Source organism: Chelon labrosus (genome assembly GCF_963514085.1).
Source record: "Chelon labrosus genome assembly, chromosome: 3".
NCBI classification, from domain to species: Eukaryota; Metazoa; Chordata; class Actinopteri; order Mugiliformes; family Mugilidae; genus Chelon; species Chelon labrosus.
In genome coordinates this window covers 19,882,294-19,910,161 of record NC_140339.1, presented here as the reverse complement: position 1 = coordinate 19,910,161, position 27,868 = coordinate 19,882,294, and the positions used below count along the sequence as shown (strand labels likewise).

Sequence of the window (27,868 nt, the reverse complement as noted above, 5' to 3'; positions counted from 1 at the left end):
TTATTACCTGCTTCAGTTGTAGTTTCACGGGCATGCTCAAGAAGGAGGACCATTACAATCCCATGTGATTCCGATTTGATAAAGAATTCATAATTCTGAGAGACAGGCTGACTGAGCAAACACAGCGACCTGTTTCTTTCTATTTTTTTGTGCTATAATTCAGCCAGATTGTTACAAAGAGTCTTAGAGTTACTCACACGTAGACGAATTCACAGCAGAGAGCACCGCAGTACAGCTACAGATTAGTAACTCGTGGCCAGTGAAGCTGCTCCAGCAGAGAAACCGGGGGAGTGACTGCTTTGCCCCGGGGTGTTTTTACTGTAGCTGAATCGGATGGTGGGAAACTTTCTGCACCAAAAAGACTTCTGTAGCCAATCAAGAGACATTTTTGGTCTCAAGCCAATTTCTCTCAGTATATGAGACAAGTTTTGCAAAAACCTATCACAAGATGTTGCAGATAGAACTGCTACCTACATCATCTGGAGCTCTTTGAATCCTTTCAAATCACACGAATTAGGCATTTCCACATCACTAGACTGTGTTTAAAACAGTGGAACGCTGACATTGACCTACTGAGATCCTTATTTTACAAAAAGCTTTTTTGCTGCAAGTGCATCTTTTGAAATATTATGATCAGTGGATGTGACTGAAAAACCATTTTGTTTTAGATAAACCAAAAAACTGTAACAACCACGTGCAAGCAGGTCATAGTGTAGTTAAACAGACATAAATAAATAAATAAAATCCTTTTTAATTTTTTCCTTTTGGTAACGGTGTAAATAGAGCACATTGCCTGGTGTGTGTGTGTGTGTGTGTTATTGTTTCACTGCCACTTTGGGTGTATTCTTTTCTCCCTCTCTCCAAACTTCCTCTCAGATGATTAATAACCTTTTTTTTTTCCTTTTTGCCCTTTTCCCCTCTACCGCTTCTGTCCTGTCGTTTATCCCCTTCCTTCCTCTCAGTTGTTGCACCGTGTAGTATATGTGTCCCCTCCCTCCCACCGCTCTGCCCTTTTTTAGTATTTGAAACTGCTGGGGTCCGATCGATCTCTGTCTGTGGCAGCAGGATTCTTTCTTTCTTTATTTTTTTTTCGCAATTGCATTTTGGGTCATCTGGTACTTTTTTTTTTTTTTACTTTTAGGTCAGTCATAGGAAATGGACCGGGTGATGATACGAAAGCAGGGAGAACGGGGCCACGAATTACCTTTGGTATTCTGATTAGTGTGTAATGAGAAAAGGCTCCAAATTCAAACACGGAGGCTCGGAGGCTCACAGGCACACACACATGTAACACGCCCTCAGCGGGAAACAAATACGCTCAGGCACATATTTACACACGCTACATCATATTTGTAGTCGGAACAAAATTAAAAAGCGCTGCTGTGTGCTGATTTGGTTGGAGTTTTTGCTTGGCTTTACACAGTGAAGTGGCGATCCCCCGTAGACAGCTGTGGCTGCCTCCTCTGAAACATCCATCAACTGATTCTCGAATTTTTGAGTGCGTTGCTGCTCAAAATGTATTCATCCATCTGCGTTACACAGTTATGGAGATGTTATTTGTACTTTGGCCAGCAAAGCAAGTATTTTAGAAAAAAAATACATTTACATTTTGGGTTATTGAGGAGAAACTGTGGTGTTTATATCAACCTATTTATAAAATATTAATTTCTAATAGTAATTAAAACTGTTAAGAATATGTTTAAGTTGTTGTAGCCACAGAGAAAGTGATTTCCTCTCTTCTCCCATCCTCCCCTGTGTCTCTCTCTCAGCCCCCCCAATGATCCGCCTGTCAGTCAACGAAACCGTGGTGGTGGACCCCGGTCAGGACGTGCTCCTGACTTGTGAGGTGACGGCGGGATTCCCCCAGCCTAAAGTGACTTGGTCGCGTTATCCCGACTCTCTTCCCCTCAGCGCCTATGTTCGAGGGCCGACGCTGATCTTGCGAGCTGTCACGCCGGCGGACGCAGGCTCCTACAACTGCACGGCTGTCAACAATGTGGGCAACCCTGCGCGCAAGAATGTCAATCTGGTTGTCAGGAGTAAGTAACTCATGAGTGTGCTTGTGTCCTGGGAAGATACCGGCTAAAACTGAGAGATGTATAGGTTGGAACAGTGTGTTTGGACAGTGTGTGTTTGCCATGGGATGGGAAATACTTTGTCCAAACTAGCACCAGTTTTAGGTTCTGGTGTATTTCCTTTGTCACAAAAACCAGAAGATCAGCTGACAACAGTGATGCTTAATCTGAAAGTATCTTCTGAATTCTCAAACACACTTAATTACTCTTATTTTGACCATGGCAAACAATGTTTTAGTTTCTGTTTAAAAGAAACATACACTGATCAGGTATAACATTAAGACCACCGTCCTAATATTGTGTAGGTCATCATGTGCCTCCAAAACATTTGTGACTCATCAGAGAATGAACATGGGCCTTCTGAGAGTGTCCTGTGGTGTCTGGGAACATAATGTTGTTAGTCGGGGCCTTTGGGTCCTATGGGTTGAGGGGAGGGGCCTCTGTGGATCATCCCACAGATACTTGATCAGTTTGGGATCTAGTGAATTTGGGGGTCAGGTCAGCACCTTGTGCTGTTTTTCATGTTTTTTTGAGTTGTTCCTAAAGCGTTTTTGTGTGGGTGTCTGGCTGCATCCTGCTGGGGATGGCTGTTCCCATCAAGGAGTGTCATTGCTATGGGGTGGGGGTGCCTGGTCTGGTCTAGGTGGGTGGTATATCTATGTAACATCCACATGAATCCAAGGTCCAAAAGTTTCCCAGCAGAACATTGTATAGTCACAAGATGGCCGATGTTATTTACTACTCGTATCAGTGTTTTCTCTTAGGATGACACAGTTAGAACTGCTGCCTCACAACAAGAAGTTTCTGGGTTTAAACCTGATGAACTGGCGTCTTGTGGAGTTTTCATGTTCTCCCTGTATCTGTATGGGTATTCTCAGAGTGCTTTGGCTTCATCTCACAATCCAGAGACTAGTTGGTGTTTCTAAAGCCCTGCGATGGACTAGAGACGTGCATTTATTTATTTTGATTGCCACGGGTACTGTAAACAGCTGATCATGAAAGCACATTTACTTTCTCTTTTATTAGTTTTTATAAATCAAAACACACACACACACACAGAATGTCAGGTTAATCTATATTTTTCACTTTTATCACGTTAGTCCTCCGTTCCTAATAAAATAAAATGCTTCAAGATAAATTATTTTCCCATACTGAAAAGAAGTCTGCCCAGTCCTCACTAACTTCATTCACTGACTGTAATTTGGGATTGTGTAAATACACTTGTGTGTGTGTGCTGTGTGTGGAGTGAGTATTTGATCCATCATTACAGAGAGCTGATGTAAATCATGTCAGAATAGACGGGTTAAGTATAGTACTGTTTTTGTAATTTCCCTGCCGTTTAAGCGGGAGCCTTCCACTCCTCCTCCCCCCCGGCTATTTTTAGCCCCTTTAATCATCTTTATTCACTCCAATTAGTTAGACTGGAGTGGAAGCAATTAGCGACAGTCTCTTCTGTTAGTTAACACTGTAGAGAACGTATGCTGGATGGCTTTCTCCTGTTAGCTTAATGGACCTGAACGCATTGTCACACCAGCGCAGGTGGCAAGACGCTGGAAGAGACACACACGTATAGTCGGCGAGTGTATAGAGATAGAAGTCTGCAGGTAGGCAGGAGACACGTGCGCATGAATGTACACACAGCCACGGGCTTCCACCTTCATACACACACATACACACACTAGTCAGGTAAACAATCAGGTGAAGTTGCAGGTTCATGTTAACCATATGGTCACTGTCTCATCTCCATGACTCCACCCAAGTATCTTGTTAACAAGCTAGAAAGGAGTCTGAATCAAGCTCCCCTCTCCTCCTCTCCGCCTGTCGCTCCCCTTAGTGGGGAAACCGAGAGCTGTTTTGTATTCAACATGCAAATCTGTTGGGGAAACGCAGCCTTTGAAACTGAAAATTAAATGTGACAGTGTGAGAGTTACTATTTGTCCTTGATTTTGTTTCCCCCCCCTCCTCTTTATCCCCCACCGTTATTTTATTCTGTATCTGGATCCTTTTGTCTCGCCCTCCTTCACAATTTGCTTCTTCCACTCTCTCTCTGTTTCTTTCTTCTCCAATTTCCGTTGTCCTTTGTTTTTTTTTGTCGTACTGCCCCATTTGTGCCTCACACCCAATGTCGCACACTCTATCTACCCTTCTGTATTAGCCACCTTCCTCCACCCCATTAACACTTCTGTGTCAATCCCCCATTTTTCTGTCATTTTTAAATGTATTCTTCTAATTTTGTCACTCCTTTCATTTTTAATTCAGATTTTCGTATATTCTTGATTCAGTTTCAGTCTACATAAATAAAATTGTATTCATATAGTTTGTCACTAGTTATCCATTATTAAAAGACGCTTTGTAAAACACAGAGGCGGAAACCTTAATGAACTTAAATTTATTGCCATGGATTAAAGTCAGGATTAAAGTACTCGCCACGGACATGTTGTAAAGCGAACACTTGACCCTCTTCAAAATATTGCTTTTTAATAAAGGTGCAAACAAATGGCAAATTGATATTTTGGCATTTTTATAACTATATAAAAAATCTGATTATTGATTCATTCATTTATCTTTTGTAACCGCTTATTCCTGTGAAGGGTCGTGGGGTCTGCTGGAGCCTATCCCAACTGTCATCGGGCGAGAGACAGGGTACACCCAGGACAGGTCGCCAGTCTATCGCAGGGCTTAAAATCTGATTAATTATAAATAAAAATTAAGCACATTTATCACAATGTTAAATCTCTAAAAAGCTCTCGAATGGCTGCGACACACCAGGCAACACAGTCGTCCATTTGCTGTTGTCAGGCTGTCGGTGAGTGTCTGTGGCTCTGCATAGTTTTTGCAGTTTGTACACTGGCAGTAGTCAGAACAATGTCGGCACCTGATCAGTAGGATTCAGGACAGGCCAGCTCTTTACAAAGGTTTGTAGCACTGCCTGACCTCCTAGCTGATAGTAGCTCTTAAAGTTTACCAGGAGGAGTTAATGTTTTTGTGTTAGCGTTTGTGGCATCCGGCCGTTGGCAGTAACCTTTGCAGTGTGTTCAAGTGCAAATTTTTGGTGCAGACACAGGCGATGTGAGGTGGCCTTTGTTGGCGGTAGTTGTTTGATGTTGGTTTTGGTGTATTTGTACCGTATGGCCTTCAGGAAAAAACATTGCGGATGCCTATGAGTCTGGCAAGGGATTTAAAAAAAATGTCCAAATTATAAATTAATCATTCCAGTGTGAACCAAAAAAAAAACTACTCTAGATTTATCCAGAGCAAATTGAACCAAAGAGCAGGTTATTTGTTGCATTTTTTTTTTGTCTCTGCTCTGCAGGAGCTCATGAATCTGTCAGTGCAAACATGAGTGCGAATCAGAAAGGGACTGAGTAAATTTGACCTGCATGGGAAGCATGCCAGAAAAAAAAAAAGCCTTTTCTGTCCAAAAAGAATGGACAGACTGTGGACGCATGAATCAAAAATGGAATTGTTGGTCCACAATAACACTAGACATGTTTGGCACAAATGAAAGGCAGCTTTTATAGGAGAAGAACTTCACACTAAGAAATGGAGAATTATGGAATTACCTTGTCCACTGAAATGTGTGTTTGTGTGGGTATGCAGCACATGTAATGAAACATCTTGAAACTGAAGGAATTTGTAATGGGTAGGAACTGGTGGAAAATTAGATAAAATGCCTACAAGATGTTAAATGGGCCAAAGGTGTACTTTCCCTCTCCCACAAAGAATATCACATCTATTCATATTCACCTTTATCTGTAAGTACTATATAATGTTAAGTCCTATATATGTAACCAAGCGTCTTTCGTCTTTTTTACCCTCACATATAGCCATGGGCAACCTGACCTACCAAATTACCCCAGACTCCAACAAGGACAGCGAGACCATCCAAATGGGTCGTGACCTGAAGCTGTCGTGCCACGTGGATGCCACCCCGCAGGACAAAGTCAACTACACCTGGTACAAGAACGGCGCACCGGTCTTCAACTCGGACAGCCTGATTTTACTGCGCAGTGATCCAGACATGGCACCGGGCACCAGCAGCTTGGAGATCGTGGACATGAAATTCAGAGACTTGGCGACCTACAGCTGCATGGCGAACTTCCCAGGCAGCAGGGTGCCGGAGCTTCGCGTGGATGTCAACATCTCCCAGAACAGTGGTGAGATTATCCTTTTCCTTTTTATTTATGTTTTTTATTTATGTTTCTTATCTCTGTCAGACTGAGACTAATTATCATGGGCTTCTAAGCATCTGTCAGCTGTAGTTCAACTAACTCAAACTGCCAAAAGGAATAAAATAAACCCTTTGATTAGCCAATGCATATCTCTGTATTTAGACCATTAGCAATAACGGATCCAAATGTGCTAGTTAGCGCTACACACAGCCTTGTTTCTGACCGCTGATCAGTAGCATCGTTAGAAGGTATTTGGTGGCAGCTACAGTGTGGAGGTTAATCAGATGCTGTTAGTGGAGGAAACAAGTATATAAAACAGAAATAAGACATGGTTTTCAAAACATTTTTCAAGATGAGTCCTTTCAAAAACGCCTGAAAAATAAAATGTTTGTATTATTCAGCCTCCATTGATAAACCACATACTGCCACCCATTTTACAGTACTAAGGACAGTACTAATACACAGTAAATGTAGAGCCTAATAATACTGTATACAGGAAATACAATACTGTCAAGGTATATTGGCCATACCTTTATCTGGGATTATTTCAATCTGCAGTGTCGCCCCAATGCTTGCTCACATTACCGAATTGTTTGTTTGGTGTCATATTGCTATTATTTATTTGTTTATTTGTTTATGTATTTTCATTTAGCGGTAGGAGAATCACGGTGCCACAGTTTAGCTCCTCAGAGTGTGCAACGGTTTGAATAGCTTGTCCGTCTCACACTGGACTCTAATGCACAGCCTAATGGAGTTGTAATGTGAGACCTGAACAGATCTCTAGCAGACTATTTTTTTTTTCTAAATTCAGATGGTTTGGGCAAATTCTGTCGACGCTGATATAACTCTTATTGTATATGCCCCCTTTATCTCCATTCTCTGTGTGCACCAGGCCTTGCTGCTCTGTTGGCATTGTGCAAAGAATGAAGAGTTTTGTAGCGTGGGCCCAGTCTGTGCTTTCTTGTGCGTGGTTAACCCTAATGTTAACACTTAATACTGAGCAGTAATTATTATTATTCTTCAGTGTTCCCATCTTTCATTCAAACTGTGTGACCGTCAAATAAAATTAGCCTTGTAAAAGTCGGCGTCTGTCCATAACATTTATTATCTGCCTGCATCTGTTATCCAGTTTCTCCTTTTGCGCCATTTTGTTGTTAAATAAAAACATAAAATCGGTCTTTCAGTTCTGCTACCATGTGTGCTCACGCTTAGATTTACCATCTTTTTACAACAGTTTATTTTTTAATACTTCCCAAGGTTTTTTTTTTTATTTTGCATACATATGTACAGTATTTGTTTTTTAATAGTGTTATTCTGAAAGGTGGACATTTTCTATCCTTTTTCATGGGCACTTACGAGCCACAGTACGTCACATTTTCAATAATTTTTCATTTCTGCGAAGAAAAGTAATATTCGAATCAAGGTTAAAGCTTTTCTTTTCCCTACTCCTTTTGTCTTTCCTTCCTTCCAGTCTATCCTCCAGTGCTGTCAGTTCCGCCGGGAGGTCAGGTTGTAAATGTGCGCGAGGGCGGTAACACGGAGCTGGTGTGCCTCGTGGTAGACGGCAAACCACGTCCACCTGTGCTGTGGTCACGGACAGAAAAGGACCTGCTGATGCCGTCGGGGAGGACCGTGGTGGAGACGCCGGATGGCCGCCTGAGGCTGAGGAACGTCAGCCGGGACATGATGGGGATGTACCGGTGCCAGACTGCCCCGTACAACGGCCTTAATATCAAACGCAGGGAGGCGCAGGTCCAGCTCAATGTACAGTGTAAGTGGGGTTTGGATTATTTTTACCTGGGACCTTACAGGCGGCACACATTGAGAGAACCTGTACCACATGTTGCAGAGCAGTTTGGTGGGTTTCTGCTTATAATTATTGATTATTGATAATTCAGTGAAACACTAGCAAAGACAAATGGGTTATATGTCTAAATAACACGAGAGCAGTGTGTCAAATGAAGTACTTAGTGTAAAAATGTTTCTTTTGTCCCATCCTCAGTAATGGAACAGTCTTCACACTACTTACCCTAAAGATAGATTAAAAAAATACAGTAATGTAAAGAGTGTAAAGGGGGAGAGTGAAAGAAAATGAGGACACACCTCTGTGGCATAAAGGCTGCTTTATCTAAACTCACCCCCTTTACCTCTGTGAGCACTCCGCCGGGGTTTATCATTATAAAAGTCCCGGAGGATGAGCTTTGGGAAAGAAATAGGATCTGTCTTGCTTGAAGTAACACATAATTTCAACACTTCTCCCTCTCCCACGAGGTTACCTACCTTTCCTTTTGCTTTAATATTGGCAGCACTCACTATGTGTTTAAAACTGAGCAAGCTTTTCTCTAAACTACCAACTATTTTCGGCCACAGCTACATGTGTCCTTGGTTCTTGTTATTGTATTTCACAACGTGGTCGGGAAAGTTACTTGTTTCGCCTTTCAAAGTAACACAGGATGGGCTCTGTTTGTGTCGGCCAGCATCTGCAAACCATGTCAAATTTGTCAGCTGCAGCAGAGATACAGAATCCCCTGTGGTTTTTCTTATGTGAATGAGAGCGCTGTACAGTACATCACGCAGCACAGTGTTAGTGAATGGCAGAGAAAATAATACTTACAGACTGACAACAGTCTTGGCGCTCATCCTCGAGGCTGCTTCATCAGTTCTGAAATGAGACATCGAGTGTCTGGTGTTTGCTAAAAATATTCATTAGTTGAGAGTGTTTCTAGATGGATCACATCAATCACTGTGTAGGCCGAGGTCCGCTTTCCTGCACAGCATTTGTAAGTGTTTGGTTTAATCCAGTTAATTTGGGTTAATTGGAATTCAGTTTGCAATTCGACTTTTTCTCTGTGCCCTCCCACTATGCCCTCCGTTCAAGGTCAATTTAGAAAGGCTACTGTTGGCTCGGACTGATGAATCGAACGGCTAAACAGCAGGACGCAGAGAACACTCACTGGGTCCGGAAAAAAAAAAAAAAAAGGAGAGGAAAAATGAAAAGCCAAATTTTCAAAATTCAGAGACTGACACAGTTTAGTCCACAGCCTCTGTATCGCAACATTTGATCAAACCTAAAGAAGTAAAAGTGAAGGTTGAAGGCATCACAGTTGTTGGTGCATTTATTCGTTGCCAATCACACAAAGTAGTTGTTTATTTCAGTTCATTCAGCACAGACAATAAAAACAAGTTAGGCTATGAATTGGTCAGTAAGTACAGTATCTGACCAATCTCCCATCCTGACACACCTGATAAATACGGGCCCAATTTAGTCTCCTCTCTTCTCCTCTCCTCTGAAAGAAGGATTTAGTGGGCTTGCTAATGCAGGCGGGGTGGAAGGGCAACACTCTGTGAGCTCTGCTGTCCACTCTGGCCCGCTGATTAATGGACCAGGTGGCCACCCCACTATGGCAAAAGAAAGGAACAGAGCAATGAGACAGATACATGAGCAGGACTGAGAATGAGAGAAGCGGGGTTAAGAGAGAGCCTGGAAGGTGGAAGCGGGGCTCGGGTTTTCGGAAGCGGGTAGGGGGGCATGACGAGGTGCTAACAAAAACAGAGAGAAAGAGAAAGAGGTTGGCAGAGAGGAACCAGCTCCAGCCAACAAAAGTGTGGAAAAACAGATCTTTCCTCTCCATGTTCCGCCGCCCCTTTTCATGCCCCATTTTATCCATTCCTTTATTTTATCCTGTTTGTTTTTCCTTCCCCCGTTTGTCACTGTTGATCGATGTGAGGGAAGCGTGCCAGCATTCTTTATGGCAGTTATAATTAAGAGGATACTCAGATTCTTGCCACTCTCGGCTCTTCCTCTTTCGCCTTGCATCACTTCTTTGCTTGCCCAGTCCTCTTCTTTTCTTTTTTTCTCTCTCTCTGCTCCGAGAGAGGTGGCTGTTCTTCCTCATTGCCATTCTCATCATCATCAATCAGTTAACCGCTGGCCATGAGAGAAGACCTCTCTCCGTCTTGTCATTCCCTTTCTGCATCCTGCATTCTCTCGTTCGCTCCCCACCTCCCATACTCAATCACTGACTCAACTCACTTCCACACCTCACTTTGCCTGTCATTTGTCTTCTTCATTGTGTTCTTCTTTTTAAGAGCAGTTTCTCTCTTCCTTCGTCCCACCTTACCCCTCACACAGATGCTGCCCCCCTCCTCTCTCTATCTCTCTGTTTCTCTCTGTCTCATGTAAATTGATTTTCTTTTTCAGTTCTGTAAATATTTGGCTTGGTCAGTGTTGCATTCCCGGATGGAATCCATTTTGCTTTCGATAAGGCAGATAGCGATGGTGTGTTTACATGGATTATGGTCTTCTGACTATGAAACATTGCAGTGTGCTGCCATGAGCCCCGAATGAGGAACAAATGAATGCAGAAACAAAGCTCTGGAGAAATCGGAAAGTTGAGTCAGAATTTGACATGGCCCAACAGCTTGAAGAACTGGAACTTACTCCAGAAACTTTTGTAATTGCTGAAATGGTCCGGACAGATAAGGGACTGTGAATAACTTGCCGCCAAAAATCCTGGTGAGGATGGAATGATTTATAAACTGCTCACAAACCAGCTTACAACCAACCTCCTCCTTTTTCCCCACCTCCTCCCTACTTGTGTCCCCATTGCGCCGCAGTTTTTTTTTTTTTTTTTTACCCTTGTCCCCTGTTTCCAAAGTCAGCCATCAGTATGCGTGTCTGTCTATAGGTGGGAGCAGCATATGTGACCATACACTAATCAGCACAGAGGATTACACTTTAACCTTTGACCAGTCACACATCCTTCAGCTCTATCACATACCCGTAGCTGCAAGAAGTTCAGCGGCTCCAAGAGATCGCACAGAAACAATAACGACTGACTGCAACAGGAAAAAAAAAGATAATTTTGACGATATACTTTGCTAAAAAGAAACTAGGAAGCAGTTGCACGCACACGCTGAGGGTCTCGCCTAACAACCGACTGGCAACATTGTAGAAGTTAAATGCTGTGGTGGCTTCCAGGCTTTTTAGCATTCAGGGTCTCACCCATGTTCCTCTGAGTGGAGTGCAAGCACAGAATAGTAAACTGAGTCCAAACAAGAATTTGTTTTTGCCATGTATACCTGTCTACGGCCAAAATAAAAAAATAAATGCATTAAAAGCTTTAGTGAAGGTAGTTTATTTATTTATTTATTTTTTATAAGCCCTTAAGGTTTCTCATATGTGGGAGGTAGGTTTCATTTATATTCAATTCAGCTGGGTTAAAATGTGGAAGCTCTCCATAAACTTGCTATAACAATGAGACTGCAATTCAAAATGCTTGAAATATATATAATAAAATATAATTACACATGCAAAACGTGTAAAACTATTTGCAGACTGCTTAAAATCAATAGATAGCAGAGGCTCAGTAGGTCGAGGGGGTCGTCCACGAAGCGGCGGGTTAGCTGTTCGATCCTCGGAACATGGCGCACGCCCAGTTGTGTGTGCTTGTGTGAGTGAACGGGTACTTTGAGCACCGATAGGTACAAAAGCACTGTATGAAAATCACACCATCTACCATTCCACAACTTAGAAATAAATGAAGAACAGAAAAATAATGAAATGCTGTGAGGTATTTTAGGTTTATGTTAAAATATATGAACGCTGGGTGGCCAAGACTCCACAGACACCATAAAATGTCATAATTATGCATTATCTTTCTCTCTGTCTCCTTTTCCTCCCCACACCGCAGCTCATTCTGCCGCCATATCAGTCTAAATTACAGGCATAACATAGATTAGACTATAATTACACATCTGTGTCTGATAAACTTGATTCATAAGGGGCTGTAGTCATGCTGCCTCACCTCTGGGCGCCTTAACATCAGATCTCATCACCGTTAGTACGGCGGCACCACCATTAGCATCTTGTCTATTATCTACATGATTAGCCAGGGGTGAGCTAGCTGGCTCGTGATTTGCGGCGGTGCAATTTGGCCGTGTTGTGTCTTGACTGACCCCAGGTCGACAGTGGCCGGTCAGTCATTAACCGCAGCGCCACAGATCGCAGCTGACAGGTTAATTGCGACTGGTTAGGATAGGTTAGCAGCGGGGAGGGAACTGTGCCTCGTATTGGTTGATCCCTCGTGGCAATAACAGTTGTTCTGTGTCAGATGATCTGTCATAAGCCATGTTTTCTGGCGCTCTGAAGAAATTCACTCTGGAGGGAACAAAAGGATGAGCAGGGAGAGAAATGAGACATGGATGATAGTGATGTATACGCTCTACCAATGCAGGCCATTTGGCACTGTCCACATGTCAAAGCAAAATCTCTAAGCTTCAGACTTCTAATCTTCATTAGTTTATCTCAGTTTTTAATTATGATGGAAATATATGGAAATGGGAACTGATTAGGAATAATGTACGTGGAATCCCCTCATTGCTGTGGTTAATCTTTTTGTAAAGATTTTTGTATGAGACTGGATAAAGTTCTGAAACCAAATACATGTCGAGTAACTTTGAATAAGTTAGAAGTTAAAATATGCACTGTCTGCAACCTTTAAAAGCAAAAGTTTATGGTGTGGCAATTTAAGCAGCTTCTTAAAACTTTAGTAAAGAAAGGCTTTGGATAGACTAATTGAAAGTCTGTCGTCTCCGTAGACCCTCCCATCCTGGACCCGGTCTTGCAGGACGTGCGCTCGAGGAACTATCAGACGGTGACCCTGAGGTGTACGGTCCTGCGGTCGAACCCTCCTCGACTCACAGACATCCGCTGGTACCGAAATGGCGACTTGATCCGTATGCTGGACCTGAAGGACACGCCGGAGCTGAAGTTCAAACTGGAGCCCACCAACAATGGCTCCTATGAGTGCCGAGTCAGCAATAGTGCAGGAACATCAACATGCACATTTAATGTCTCTGGTGAGTGAAAAGGAATTAACCTTTGCTTTGTCAGCCATTTAAGTGATAACAGTCTGTATTATGTTTCTTTCATCCACATTATCTCCCTCCCTCCTTCTGCCTCTTCTGTCTAATAGCACAACCTTACAATGCTGAGTTTTACTTCGATACACCCAACCCAGTCCGGATTCTGAAAGGAAACAATTATTCCTACAACCTGCAGTGGACGCAGAAAGATCCCGAGGCCACGGACCGTATCATAGGCTACTGGATTAATGTCAGAAAGGTAAGGTATTGCCACACTGAGACTTTAAGAAGGCACATTTATTGCTATGCATCGACACACACACAGACCTATGTGCACTATATTCACGCTCTGGCGGATTCAGTTGATCTGGATAACAGGCACGGGTACACGGTTCGACAAACAGTCACTCTGACGCTGTCTATCAAATACTCGTGGGGCCGGTATTGATCAGTCTGGCTTAGACCAAGGCAAACTTTGGTCACCTGTCTCCATTTGGAAGTATCACCTTGAGTGAGCAGGCTCGTAGCTTGTATTGATGAGAACATGCATGTAGAGAAGTTTGCATGCTAAGTAAACAGGCGGCTTTATGAGCTTGGGGAGTGTCAGGCATCTGTAGCCAATCGATAGACACATGAACTGAATGAACAAAACTCCTCTCCTCTCCTCTCCTCTCCTCTCCTCTTCTTCTTGAAACAGATCTGATTCTGATCACTTTGATGTGATGTGTGCCCAAAAGTTACTTTCCCATATTCACAGTTAACGATGTCCTCTTAAAGGGAGCAAGTTTAAAGAAAAGAGAGCAAAGACAAGTTATCCTCTGATTCCAACTGAGTGAGCAACAGAATCGTTCCACTACATTTACCTTTGTCGCTTGGAGTTTTAATTTGAGGTTATCCAGCTGACATCTGTTGTTTCATATTAAAAATAACTACAAATAGAATTTTTTTTTTTTTTTTTTTTTTTTTTTTTTTAAATCCGCCCTCCGGGTTTCTCTTTTTTTGTTTTGTTTTAATTCCTTCTCACCTTATCCCTCCTCGGGGATAATCATCACATCCCATTCTATAGTCAGCTCACATCACTCATCTCTATCAAACAAAGGCTTCGCTTTCAACTTTCTGGGGCTCAGAGATGTGAAAATGAGGGGCCAGCTCTAAAGGGCTGCGCCTGTGTTCACAGAAGGGTACGATGTCTAACATTGTTTCAGACCACATACAATTACTTTGCTGCCCTGATCTGAGTGCCAGACAGGAAATAATGTGTTTGTTCCCAATGTTGAAACCAAAATTTAACAAGCCCAGGCCTCCGTCGCCAACCTCTTTCATTTCAGCTGCGTTTCAGTCCTGACACAATAAAGAAAGTGCACGTTTAATTATGTTCTCATGTTTTAGCTTGTCCTCAAATGATTGGCTTTGCATTGATGCGACTTGATTTTCACATGCCTGTGAGGGGTGTTAAATTAATGTTGCAGACGCAAACTTGAATTGAATTAAAATAAGCACTTACTGAAATAACCTCTTGGGGTCTTAACTCTTACCTTCCCCTTAGATTTGGAGAAAGAAAACCAACTAGATATGCTCAGAGATACATGATTTGTTCTTTTCTACACATTTTCATGAACCTCACAGGCTTTTCATCTGATTCCAGACAACCTCCAGTACTTTAGGAACCCTCTAATGGGCCCCACATCTGAAGTTTAGAACCTCTCTCTACGATAGGAGGGAAACCTCATGGCGACCTCTTGTTCTGCTTCAAGCATCTATTCATACATTACCGGGCCTGAGTCACAAGACAGAATGGATGATGGTGAATTATACACAACTGGCTGGGGCTGGGGTTGCGTATGCATGTGTGTGAGAGAGACACTGAAACAGAGGGAATGCAAGGTCTGCCAGCTTGCTTTTGTGCGGATGAATAGCTAATTCCCCTTCTACTTTAAGACTTGGCTGCTTACCTTATTAAGTAAGGCTCTTTGGGGAGACAGAAAATGAACACTGGTCTTCCTAAGATGCGCATTAGATTGCATGCCTAAGCTCTCTGAAAACTCTTACTCTACCTCTCTTTTGTCGTCTCCTCCTCTCCACTTCTCCCTCTAACTCACTTTCAGTCTCTTTTCTTCCTCTTTCTTTACCACTTCTCACTCTGCTCTGTTTCCACATATGCATTTATCTCTCTCTTTCTTTCTTTCTCTGTATTCCATGCTTCCATTTCATTTTTCCTTCCCGAGGTGCTGTTAAAACTCCAAACCTAATGGCATTTAACGTTAGGTGAACCGTTGCGCTGATAAATAGTTGCTGCAAGTTGTTATGCTGACAGTTTTAAAATAATGAGTTGCATTAAGTGGCAGTTTAGGACGTCTTAGATGTTGTTAAGCTTTAATTTAATTTCAAGCATTTTACCTGCATCTTTTTAAAGCGTGCATTAGAGAGCGACCGAAATGAAATAAATAAAAGATTAAAAAGACGTGCAGAGCGCGAGAGGGGAGTACGGGAGTAAATGAAAGGGTGCGAATGAGAGAAATATGATGCAAATTAAAGAAAAACAGCAAATCTCACTGGTCCTCTTGACTATTAAATAGAGTATGAGAACATTCAGATGTAATACCATCTCAATTTCACAACCCATCTATTCCTGCAACACTTTCTCCGGCTCATCCTTTTAACACCTTAACACTCTTTCTTTTTAGCACATACAAAATGATGTGGGGGTCTCAGGAGATATGCAGACACGGAGTGAATGCAAGAGGACTCAGATCAGTTCATGTAGAGCAGTGCTCTTTAGTGTAGGTCTGAAAGTTACACGACTGTAACTTTGGCTTCCACTTTCATCTCAGCGATGTGAGGTGTTTAATGTGAGTTTCTGCACATTAATGCCAAAAGTATATACAATATAATTGTCTCTTATGTACTTACTTGCATGTGCAGAGTATGTCCGTTCCTGTGTGTGCGTCAGTCTACAAGGTTTGTACCTTGTATGATTCTTGGGCAGGCTGTGAAATCCCTATTTACAGCTCTTAATTTAGTTTGGTCCTCGCTGCAGGGGGTTTCACTGGGTAGGATCAACAGGGTTGACAGGCCCTCCTTTTTTCATCAAGCTGCCCCTAACACCCTTTTTCCTCACACCACGCAGTTAATTTGCAAGACATAATTAATCTGTGATAATTTAACCTTTTTGCGACAAGGTAGGCAAATTTCCTAAACCTTCGGTTGCAAACAGTTTATGGAGTCCCATCTAATTTATAAATGCAGATCTTTTCTCCGGTGCATATGCATTTATTTTGATTCATATTTGTGTTGATGCATCTGTGCATCCTCACCAGCCAAATGCGCATCTAAGTGCACCTTCCCATGGTGCAACTTTCATGGTTTATAAAATTTGCCTGAATGAGTGGTCCATATGTTGCATTTCATGACTTGCGGCAACTAATTGGTATTTTTATGTACATAAATTTGGTGCTTACAGTAGGCATATTCTTTTATTGGCGTTTGAAATTCGTTCAGCTACAGATTTGCAGAACTGCAGAAATTCAACAAGCAACAAAATAAACACACAAAAAGTACAAAACTGTGAACCAGTTGACCTCAACAGTAAAATCTTGTCTCTGGAAAAGAAAAGAAAAGAAAACCATGAGCAGTAGCCATTAATAAATCTGAAATCTGATCCTTTTTACAAACTAAGATGGTTCAGAAGGCGGTCATGGAACTTGATAATCCAGTAAACATTTATATCTTCTTCAACTCCCTCATTGTGCATTCGGACAGAAAGCAAAATGAATTTTTTGCTTCACTTCAGTTGTGCATAGTTGGGCACTGGACTGCTGAACTGTTTCATGCTCCACTCCAAACAGCCAATGTGTTCCAACTGTACCGATGATCACTTGCTAGCGATGGATGCCCTGACTGTCTGTGTGTGGGAGTGTGTCAGCATGTGTGTTTACGTTCAGCTTAGCCTCTGACTGAACTATGTTATTTCCCTTCTGTCTCTCCTCTTTTTCTTCCCGGCTCTGCACGTTTATGAAGCAGATTCATAAAGCCCGGGGAAAAAGCACACGTTTTTCTCTCTGGGTGAACTATTCTGAACTTTTGCTGATGCATCTAAGCATACTAACCTGCCAAAGGCACATCTAAGAACACCTTTACATAAACTTTAATGAACTCTAAAATATTCTTAAAAATTCAGCCGTACATATGTTGCATTTCCAGCAAACAGCTGCCTTTTGTTAGCCTGGCAGACAGACCAACTTCCCTGCCTACAAATTTTTTGTGTTAGAACGTTGGTCTGGAATTATGCTCTGGCAAAGATCTGCTGGGTCACTCAAATACACGAGAAGCGAGAAATTTGTACTTGTTCTCGAGGTGAGGAAGAACAAGAAAAAGGTTCGTTCTGGCCAGGTCATTTATACTTCACGAGAAGCTCAAATGCGGAACTCCGGGGAAGTCCTCATAGGACCCTCCCACCACAGCATACGTCACACACGATGAGCATTGTGGGAGATGTGGGAGATAGGCGACCAGAGGCACTTTTCTTATTATTATCGTATGTTGGCCAGTCGTTTTGACAGCCATGTCTGTCGGATCACGCCGCTCATTCAGCATGCACCCACACACAGTCTCTACGCAGGAGAGATCAGAGGTCATTCCGCAAGTGTTAGCATCTAGGAGCTCACAGAGTGGCCGCTAGCATTTCCGCTTTTCTGCATTAACCACTCCACTTTCTGACCAATCACAGAATAATTGCTGGACACCCCACAAGAAAAAAGTTCTACCCTGTTGATGTGTCAAGAACAAGCTACGAGAACTCCCAAATGAGGACTGCAAGAATAAAATGACATAATTTTGAGAACAAATTTCTCACTTCTAGCAGAGTATGTGACAGACTTTACTCATCTTCTGAGCGCCATGGAGTTTAATTTGTAAACTAAATGTCTGTCGCCAGAGAAGCAAGGTGTTTACAGTCTGCTGTTGCATCCATTGTAAAAGAAACTGACAGCAAAATAACTTAAAAGACAAACAGGGATTGAGGCATTTGTCAAGAATGCCTTCGATGCTTAATGTTACATACTTTGTTGCTGTGATTGGTCGGCTACCCAGTTCCGTGCAAAAGTATTTTTTTCTCTGTATCGGTTAAAATACAGGCCATACCATGATGAAATCTCAGCGGCCTATTTTTATTTATTTTTTTATTGTATTTTAATGCAAAGAATAGGTATATTCTTTTGGTACGTGTTTGGTTCTGTTATAGTCTCTGGCTATCCCAGTGCAAACATGTAATTATTATAGCAATGTGTAACACATCACACCTGCTTTACACATACAGTATACCATATTAATACCAAGTGCAGAAAGGGCTTTAGTCACTGCAGGGAATTCCCTTGGCAGAATACATATACAGCAGTATGCGCATGTGTTTCTTTTAAAGCCCACTTCTTTGTTGTAGCTTCTTTCCTTATCGGCATCTTTCCACCTCGCCTCAAATTCCACCAGTCTCCTACTCTCGGCGAAAAAGTTGTATGCACCGATCAAGCATAACATTAAAACCACTGACAGGACAAGTAAATAACATTGACCATCTTGTGACAATTTAATGTTCTGCTGGGAAACTGTTGGACCTGGCATTCATGTGGATGCTACTTAGACATGTACCATCCACCTAGACCAGACCAGGCACCCCCACCCCATAGCAATGACGCTCCTTGATAGCAGCAGCCATCCCCAGCAGGATGCAGCCTGACACAGGCACACACACAAAACCGCTTTAGGAACAACTAAAAAAATATGAAAAACAGCACGAGGTGCTGGCCTGGCCTCCTACTTCATTAGATCCCAAACTGATCACGTATCTGTGCAAGTCTGATCCACAGAGGACCCTCCCCTCAACCGATAGGACCCAAAGGCCCCCACTAACAACATTCTGTTGCCAGACACCACAGGACAAGGCCCATGTCCATTCTCTGATGAGTCACAACTGTTTTGGAGATGGTCATAATGTTATGCCTGATCGGTATATCTCTGAAGTTGTGCAACTATAGCAACTGACCTGCCCTCACACGACAACTGCGTTCGGGTTCCCTCTCTGCACTCCAGGATAGCGTCACACACAGTCACTCTTCTGCAAACACACATCCACACATTACCATATATATGAGAAATTAAAAAATATTCATGATGAGTTGTACATCAAATCAAATATAATTTATGTACATAACGAGCCTAGTTATCAGATATACTTGTATATTCAGATGTGAGCCAACAAAGGAGAGAGCACGTGGACCTGTGCAAGCATAAAGACTATACAGACACAGTGCACACTCAGAGTTTTTTTTTTTTTTTTGCTGGATCTGTCATAAAAGAGTCCCATTTATAGAGGATAATAGAAAAATTAACCTCACACTCCTTATTGTTTGAAGAAGCCGCCTCCCTCACATGCTGTCAATCCGGATTTTTCTCACACACACACACATCACTCTCTGTCTTTGTTTCTGTTTTGGTGGCTGCTCCTCTGCTCTCACCCTCTTTCACACATTCTTTGACTTGTTGTGTCATTGTTGACAGTCCGATAGAGACACAGCTGAAAACACTGGCTGGAAATCCTGACACAATTTAAGTGCCGTAGACACACGGATGAACCCACAGATACTCACACACACACACACACGTGTCAAGAGAGGTATTTGGACTTCCCTATCAGTCTATCAACCAACCATCTCTCTGCCTCTTTAAATATGTCACTCACTCACTCCTGTCAATTTGCCCGTCTCCCTGTGTTGATCCCCTTAGTGCACACTGGGTATCTTTTCCACTCTCCAGCTTTTCCCTTTTCCTGTCACTTAGACACACACATTATGTCCACTGACCTACGGGGGGAAGCAGACAGGAACAGAGGAAAGGAGGCAGAGACTTTAACCTGAAGTAGGAGCAGCTGTATTCCTCTGAGTCACACTTCAGCACGCCATTGATCCAGAGTGTGTTCTGAGAGTCACACAGCATGTGTGTGCATACTTGTCATTTTTATGTCATCTTTGTCCTGCGTACTGTAAAAAGGATTAAGACAAGTTCGTGTAAACCCCGCTCACTCACCAAAATGGCACATTCCACTTATTTTTAAAGCTCAGTCTCCTCAGAATGAATAACGCGTCTTCTTCTACTAACACACACTCTATGCATATTACATGAGCATAGCTTTTCTTTCCCGCTATGTTCCACATAATTATGCATATGCCGCATGAGCAGTGTGTAAATGTTTATATGGCTGAATGTGAGCATCAGTTGGTGCTAAAAGGGCACGATTCATTTCGCTTCATTTAACTGCTGCAGAGTTGAGCATTATGAGGATGTGAAAGACTCAGTTGTCAACTGAACAAATACTGGAGTAAATCACGTACACTGCAGATGCATTTGTAGCTTATTACTGTATATGTCACCAGTAAACACTGTGCTGAGCAATGCACTGAATCAATAAACTACTCACTTGAGATAACACCTCTTCTAATGCAATATAACATATTGTCAAGACCAAATCACCCAACTATTTGGCTTGAGATCTCCTGTAAAATTGTGTGTGTTTTATGAGTTTTTTGCTGTTCCACCAAAGAGCCAAGAAGACAGATGTCTCAAATTCTTGCATGGTTTTTACTTGTTCTTGTGCAAAAATTATGATATTTCCTTCCTTTCAACTCCATTGATCAAACAATTCATCTTATGTGCACTTAGCCTGATTTGGAAACAACTACACAACTATCACTCTGTACGTAACGAAGTATATACAGTTAGTCTGGTCTACCTTGAGTCGCTACAGCAGCACAGTGAATAACGATTTAATAATCTAATCCGAGTCAGATTTTGCTGCAGATCAATGTCACCTCATGTGATTCTATTGAATTAGGACTTGGATGTACAGTTTTTCTTGTAATGAAATATTTATAAATTGTTGCGCTCATGCTTTTACTATGATCAAATATTTCAAAACTTCTTCCACCATGGAATGTACTTTTTACAATTTACATTTCCATCTGGAAAACCCAGATGTCTCTATTTTCCATTTCTCCTCTCAGTCACAGGTGCACAGAATACGCTCAGTGTATTCACATTATTTGTACAAAAGCTCCATTTTGCACTGATATTACACATTTTCCTAACATAAACACTCGAATCAAAACCTGTGACCCTTCCTCGATGTACATGAAAATATCACTTTGATGCATTTCCATTAGGGGCATCTTGTTTCACAACATCCTGCCACTAAGTCCTGTTCAAGCCTTATCTCTCTTCTGTATTATACATAGTTCAATAGAATGAAGTGTGGTCTACGGTTAGAAAAAGGGAGAGGGATATTCCACGACTGGCAAGACAGGGTGAAATGTTGGAGCAAGTGAAACGGCAACCGCTAGAATGGCGCAGCAGAGAAAAGGAGATTGAAAGCCTATTAATGGCACAGTGCCTGGTGTGGAGGAAAAGACGTGAATCCAAGCATGTTGCCGAGCACACATTTGGAGGGATTGGGATGTGGCTTCTGTGAGGGACTAGCACAGTAATTGGAGTTGTGCCAAACTCTTGGCAGTCCTGGCAGGAGTTGCTGTGGTCTTGTCAATGAAAATGATCAGCTCAGCCTGGCTGAGTTTGAATTTGTGTTGGTGAGTAGGCATCCAACGGCACACCTCAGCTTGAGTGTCAGAGGACAGGAGGGAGAGCAGAGAGGGGATGTCAGAGCATACAGCACTGTAGTAATAATAGGGAAGGTTATGGGATGCATCGGTGCCTCTGTGATTTTGCATTGGATGGGCTGAATGGAAGCAGAACAATCACATTAGACCATTTTCATCTATGTAACTAAACGGCACATCAACATTTTAGATAAATGAATCAGTCAACAAGTAGGTAATGCCACATCCATTAGGTCCTAAAACTGTCTCCATGTTGGAGGACAGAAAATGTGTCTTTGCACATATCACGTGTTCAAAACACTGATTGCTGACCATTTGAGAGATCTCCATTGTCGAAATTTACCATGAACACACAACCACATGCACACTCCAAAACGCACACAATACACACGTACGCAGTCCTCTGCTGCATGAGTTACCTGTTAATGGCATGCTGTGGGTGTACTAAGTTGTTATGGTGGAGTGGCTGACCTAATGCATTAGATTGAGCTCACTGTCAGGTCTTTAAGTAGCTGGGATCAGAAGCAGATACACAGCTAATGGATCCTTCTCTCTGTGGGTGGAATAATACAGCAATAGCTCTATTAAATGCAGCGCTGGGGAAAAAAAAATTCTAACTTACCTTGAAAAAAAGTGGAGACAACAATTGGATTAGCTTAACACCATTTTCATTATCATTTTTTATTATGCCGGCCTGTCCAGTTTTTTGGATTTTATGTGTAAGTGCTTCCTAAAAAGCATAAATGACAGAATATGGTAAATAGTTAAAGAAATATGTCTTTCATTCCTGCTATTGAAATGACTGTTAGAGGGTCTTTGTTGTCGCTGCAGTGGTGGAAATCATTCCAGCAACTTTCTTAGTGCACTAAAACTGTGCTGCTGAAAGCAGAAGTTGGACTACGAAAAGACTTCTGTACTAGTGCTGTCTTTGTTGGCCTTGGAAGAATTTAGTGATAAGATATTGTAGCAGGGCAGATATTTTACATTGTTCTGAAAAATTTATGCGACCGAAGACATATCCAACATTGTTAAAGAAATGCAACTTGTAGTGTTTCTTGACGACGTTTTGCCACTCATCCGAGTAGCTTAGGACTGGTGGGGAGTTGAGGTTTAAATAGAAACATCTGTGGGTGTAGCCCATCACAAACTTTCTTGAGTGCCTGTTAACGACCAGATGCTGGCACGACTTGCGTCTCTTAACGGCTAGTTACTTAGCTGTCGTTGTCCCTGTCCTCTTTCCTTTCTGATGGGCTACACCCACAGATGTTCCTATTTAAACCTCGACTCCCCACCAGTCCCTTAGAACTGAAGAAGCTACTCAGATGAGTGTCAAAACGTCTTCAAGAAAAGTCCAGTTGCCTTAACGTTTTTGGATATACCATGACCTGGATGACGGAGAACCTTCACAGATGATCCAAGACATGTTCTATCCTGGTAATGAGCTACTATATGTTAAATGATTGTATGCCCAGAAAGGCTGACTGTACTTACTTTCTGTCATTTCCACATTAGAAAATATCTGTACTATCTCAACATGTTTGCATGTTCTCTGCTTCTGTGTATGAATGTAGAACAAGCAGAACGTGCTGTCCAATCAGACAGACCTCAGGGGCAAGGAGCCGGAAAAGGGAGTGTTGATGTCCTACACAATATCCAACCTGAGGATCCCTCTGTCCTACGAGGTCCGGCTGGCCCCCATCACCACCTACAGCACCGGGGACTACGTCAGTCGAATCATCCAGTACTCAGAGCGTGAGTCTTTTTCAAAGCCCTTGATCTTTGTCTGAATTCATTATGATCAGTGTTTCTACAGAGCATGCAATAGGTGGATTGTGCATACCTGAGTGGTAATCAATATTATTGTAACTTTCTTCCAGCCTACACCTACCCAAGACCTTCAGGTGAGACTCTATTTCCATCCTCTGTCCTTCTGCATTTTATAGTTTTGAACTTGCTGTTGTGACCCAATTGATGTAGGGTGGTGAGTGTTAGGAAGGCACATTGAATATTGATGAAAGCTAATTTAGCATGTTTGCTGCAAGCTATGTCAGCACAAGTTTGTCAAGGTAAAGTTTGCCGTGCCCCAGCCTTGGCTGTTATTATCTTGTTCCTCAAGAAAACAGGCCGGTAAACAGTACAAGTAGTGAGTAAGCAGCTGATGGCTGAGAGCAGGTCTGTGCAACTGTAAATGTCATAAAAGATTGGTTGTGATTGGAGCATACAAGGCTGTTTATGGTGATGTGATCGGATAAAAGCTTTGAAAATATTCCATACGGGCCATATGGTTTGAACTCACTTGATGAAACTAAAACGACGATGTTACATCTCACCATACCTTTGTGCCTCCTTTTTCTCCCTGATAGCCCCATCTCTCTCTCTCTCTCTCTCTCTCTCTCTCTCTCATTATCTGTCACTCTCTCTTACTACTGCTCTCTCCATGCCTCTCATCCTCTCTCTTGTCATCCCTCTCTCTTTCTCAGTCAATTGCATCTTGTCTATTTTCTTCATTAAGAGACACGCAGCATTTTTCTGGCAGGAGTGGCAGTTGGCTCAGCCAGGGTGAGGCAATTAAAACAACAGCAGATTGGAACAGACTGCGAGAACAACAGTGCAAATTGAAAGGAGCGCATGTAGTGGAGCAGGGTGTGAATAGTAATAGATTAGCTCCCTGAAACAAAGAAGCACACACGACCCACCCTCATGGGAAACACAAGCCGTGCACATCTGCAGCGCACTGTGTGCGCGTACGCGAGGCTTTCACTGATGCCGTCAGCTTGGACGGCTTTAGATGGCTGTTGTTACTCTCTTGGCTCGATTTTCATTTGTTTAGTGAGTCTCTGATAATGGCAAGCCCTCCAGATGGGCTAATGAAGGTGACAACACCATGGAGAGAAGCCCCTTTATCTTGCTTAACAAGAGACATTGAAATCAAGCACCACGAGAGGTCTTTTTCTAAATACGCTTTTTTGCCGGCCGTGATCTTTCTGGCACTATTAGAACGTAACTCAAAACCATATGAATGTGGAAAAATGAAAAGAGTCCCAGATAGACTTACTTCAGTTTACTTAAACTGGCTGTTCAATGGATACTCTCTCTCTTATTGTTGCAGTGGTGTATTTGGATTCTTGTGACTGGACAACTTAACAAATGCTTCACTGAAACACTGAATAAAGAGCAAATAATATGGAACACAGTTTAGCAGACGTCTGTATCTTCAGGCTACATATCTTGTTTTTGACAGAAATCTTGTGTCTTCAAACAGTGAAACATTTTAACGGTGCTTTGTTTTTGACATAACCTGACCCAATCATAGATGCTTTTAAATGTTACACATATTGGAGATGGAGACACACATCACAATATGCATAATATGTTGAATCCACTTAGAGTTTTCATGTTACTGTATATACCCTCCTCCTACATTCTACCTATCACTTTGTCAGTAATTGCCTGGATGTCTGATTTCAAGTGCATATTGCAGAGGTCATGATAGACCTATTTTGTTGCCATTTATTTCCTGGGAGAGGTGGGTGAAAAAAAAAACAGTAGGTTATGCCACTTGCAGTTTGTAATGTCACCTACCTGACATGCCACTGGTTTAATGTGTTTTTCACTCTTGATTTATCTCCCCACACACACACACACACACACACACATACATCCCAGATCATGTGTGCGGTTTTGAGGACGAGCGGATCTGCGGTTTCTCTCAAGATCGGAGTGACACCTTCGACTGGACGAGGCAGAATCACCTGACGCAGAATCCCAAGCGATCCGCCAACACCGGCCCAGAAACCGACCGCAGTGGGACAAAGGAGGGTGAGGAAACCAGGGGATTAGATACAGGTTTAAGTCTGTGTGTCGGACTGCATTATGTTGGAGTAGAAAAGAAAAACAGTGGCATTTTTTTGTTGTTGTTCTAACAACAAGTAGAAATAAAATAACGGATGCAAGATTAAAATGTCCAGCCTGACTGATAAAGTAAGGGTTCAAAAGTGACTGTATGGTTTACTGCAAAATGTTTCTTGGTCAGCCGTGTTAGTTAATCTACAAAAGGGATCACACGTAGCTCAGAGTGCACTGAAATTTGAGCGTTATCATTAGACTGAGGTGGAACCATCTGTCAGTAGGAGTGGCAACGAGTTGACCATTGAAGATAATACTGCACATCAAAGAGGCATATTGTAGATAGCTGGTTGGATTCTCTCTCAAAAAAAAAAAACGTTCTTTTACTTTTCTGGTACTGGTATTATAAATAAAAAAAAAAATCTATTTCCAAACTGGAAAGAAAATGGAAATTCCAAATGTATTCAAATACTTTTGGTCTGCACTTTCAACTGCATCATGCAGTAGGAGTTTAGTGGTTATTGAAAGCTTCTTCCTTTTCTTTCTCTTCTATTCCATTCTTATGTCTTCTTGTTGGTTCCAGGCTATTACATGTACATCGAGGCATCGCGACCGCGCGTCCAGGGGGACAAGGCTCGTCTACTTTCTCCACTTTTTAACGTGTCGTCAGTCAGGGGCCCCAAGGGCTCCGGCAGAGTCCCGTACTGCGTCTCATTCTACTACCACATGAAGGGCAAACACATTGGTGAGTTTTGGAGGAAAGAGTAATGCACACACACATCATCTTCTACCATATGAGAGTATTAGCACACACCAGCGCGGAGAGCATGCTGACACTCAGCGCTATCAGGGTTCTCATATCGCTGGACTAGTGTGAGAAGCTAAAGTCTGTGCTTGACCCATGCTCCGAGGGCTTGTCAGACACAACATTGTAGATGTGTGTGTGTGTGTGTGTCTGTGAGAGAAAAGAGAGAGGGAGGGAGAAGGGTGTGTTCAGGATGTTACAAAAGTTCTGTTTGTATGTTGCTGCTTGTGCCTCAGAGTGTGTGTACATGTGAGTGTGTTAGTGTGTTTGAAGGTGGTTGAAGGGGGCAGTGGGTGTGTGATTTATGGCAGTGGCAAGACACAATCAGTCATTTGGGGGAGCTGTTCATCATAATATGCTCTGTCACACAGCTAGAATGCATATGTCTTGGAGCCTATACACCTGGCCTGCACACTTACACACTTGCAAACATGCTTAAACACACACACACAAACATACACATGTGTGTGTTTGCCGGTGTGAGTGTGGATGTGTGTTTTTTTTTTTTTTTTTTATGGGTTCCTACGAAAATGGTAAAACTAGCAAATACCTTAAGGCAAACCCACAGTTATTCACTCACGCACACACACACATACTCACAATATTGATTTATGTGTCCATAGCCCAACATACATGCTTCAATGTGACAATTGTATCCTCGCTGACCTCCCCTGTCTCCTAAGGATGTGTATGGTTTAGAAGGGCACTAAGTGGGACATTTTTCGGTTTGGGTTTTAGGCTTATTATTATTATTATTATTATAGCAGTATGTTATTGCGTATATGTTTGGACGAGCTTTCAAGTTTTCGATTGCTTCTCATGTTTGTGGCAGGTTCATAACTTAACACCCAATACTAATTCCTCCAAGCACTTCAGACTAACCCAGGCCAGCGCTTTTCGATGATATGCAGATGACACACAACTTGATGGTGATCCATCTCTTGATGACACTGGACCAAGCTATGCATCCAAGTTGTTCCTGATTTGTTTAAATATCAGTGCCTTGATGTTACAAAACTGTTCATATTCAAAATATTGAGGCAGAATATCTAATTTGTGCAGTTGAGTCAAAGGTATTGTAGATGTGCCACAACAAAGCAGATGTTACAGGACAAAGCAACATCAGTCGCACTGGCTTGCTTACGATTAGTACAGCCTGTACCCAGCTACAAGCCATCCCTCAGTTTCCACTGATCTCCCTGTCTGTTGCTGTAATTGCCTTACCTTGGCAGAGCTAACGTTATTGCCAGGGAGCGACAGAGTGATTATTTATGAAGAAAAAGAACAGGATGAGCATAAGACAGAGATAGTGGAGAGGAGATGAGAAGAGAGAGGGGGCGATGAGGGTCGGCCAGCCTTGGGGAAAAACGGTAGAGGGTGAGGGTGAAGATGGTAGGAAAAACAGAGCACGACCAGAAAATACACAGTACAAAAAGAAAATAGAGG

The 27,868-nt window shown here is 42.4% G+C and overlaps 1 protein-coding gene across 1 annotated transcript in view; it reads left to right on the top strand.

The window, feature by feature from the left end:
- mdga1 (MAM domain containing glycosylphosphatidylinositol anchor 1) overlaps nucleotides 1-27,868 on the top strand; it is a gene marked incomplete at its 3' end in the record, with an annotated part of 163,346 nt that overhangs the window by 114,077 nt on the left and 21,401 nt on the right. The window contains exons 7-15 of the mRNA XM_084541498.1: nucleotides 1,770-2,039; nucleotides 5,903-6,232; nucleotides 7,719-8,018; nucleotides 12,848-13,108; nucleotides 13,225-13,373; nucleotides 23,343-23,523; nucleotides 23,649-23,672; nucleotides 25,438-25,590; nucleotides 26,201-26,362. Of these exons, the coding sequence (XP_084397624.1) occupies nucleotides 1,770-2,039; nucleotides 5,903-6,232; nucleotides 7,719-8,018; nucleotides 12,848-13,108; nucleotides 13,225-13,373; nucleotides 23,343-23,523; nucleotides 23,649-23,672; nucleotides 25,438-25,590; nucleotides 26,201-26,362 (1,830 nt within the window). The remainder of the gene's footprint in view (nucleotides 1-1,769; nucleotides 2,040-5,902; nucleotides 6,233-7,718; nucleotides 8,019-12,847; nucleotides 13,109-13,224; nucleotides 13,374-23,342; nucleotides 23,524-23,648; nucleotides 23,673-25,437; nucleotides 25,591-26,200; nucleotides 26,363-27,868) is intronic.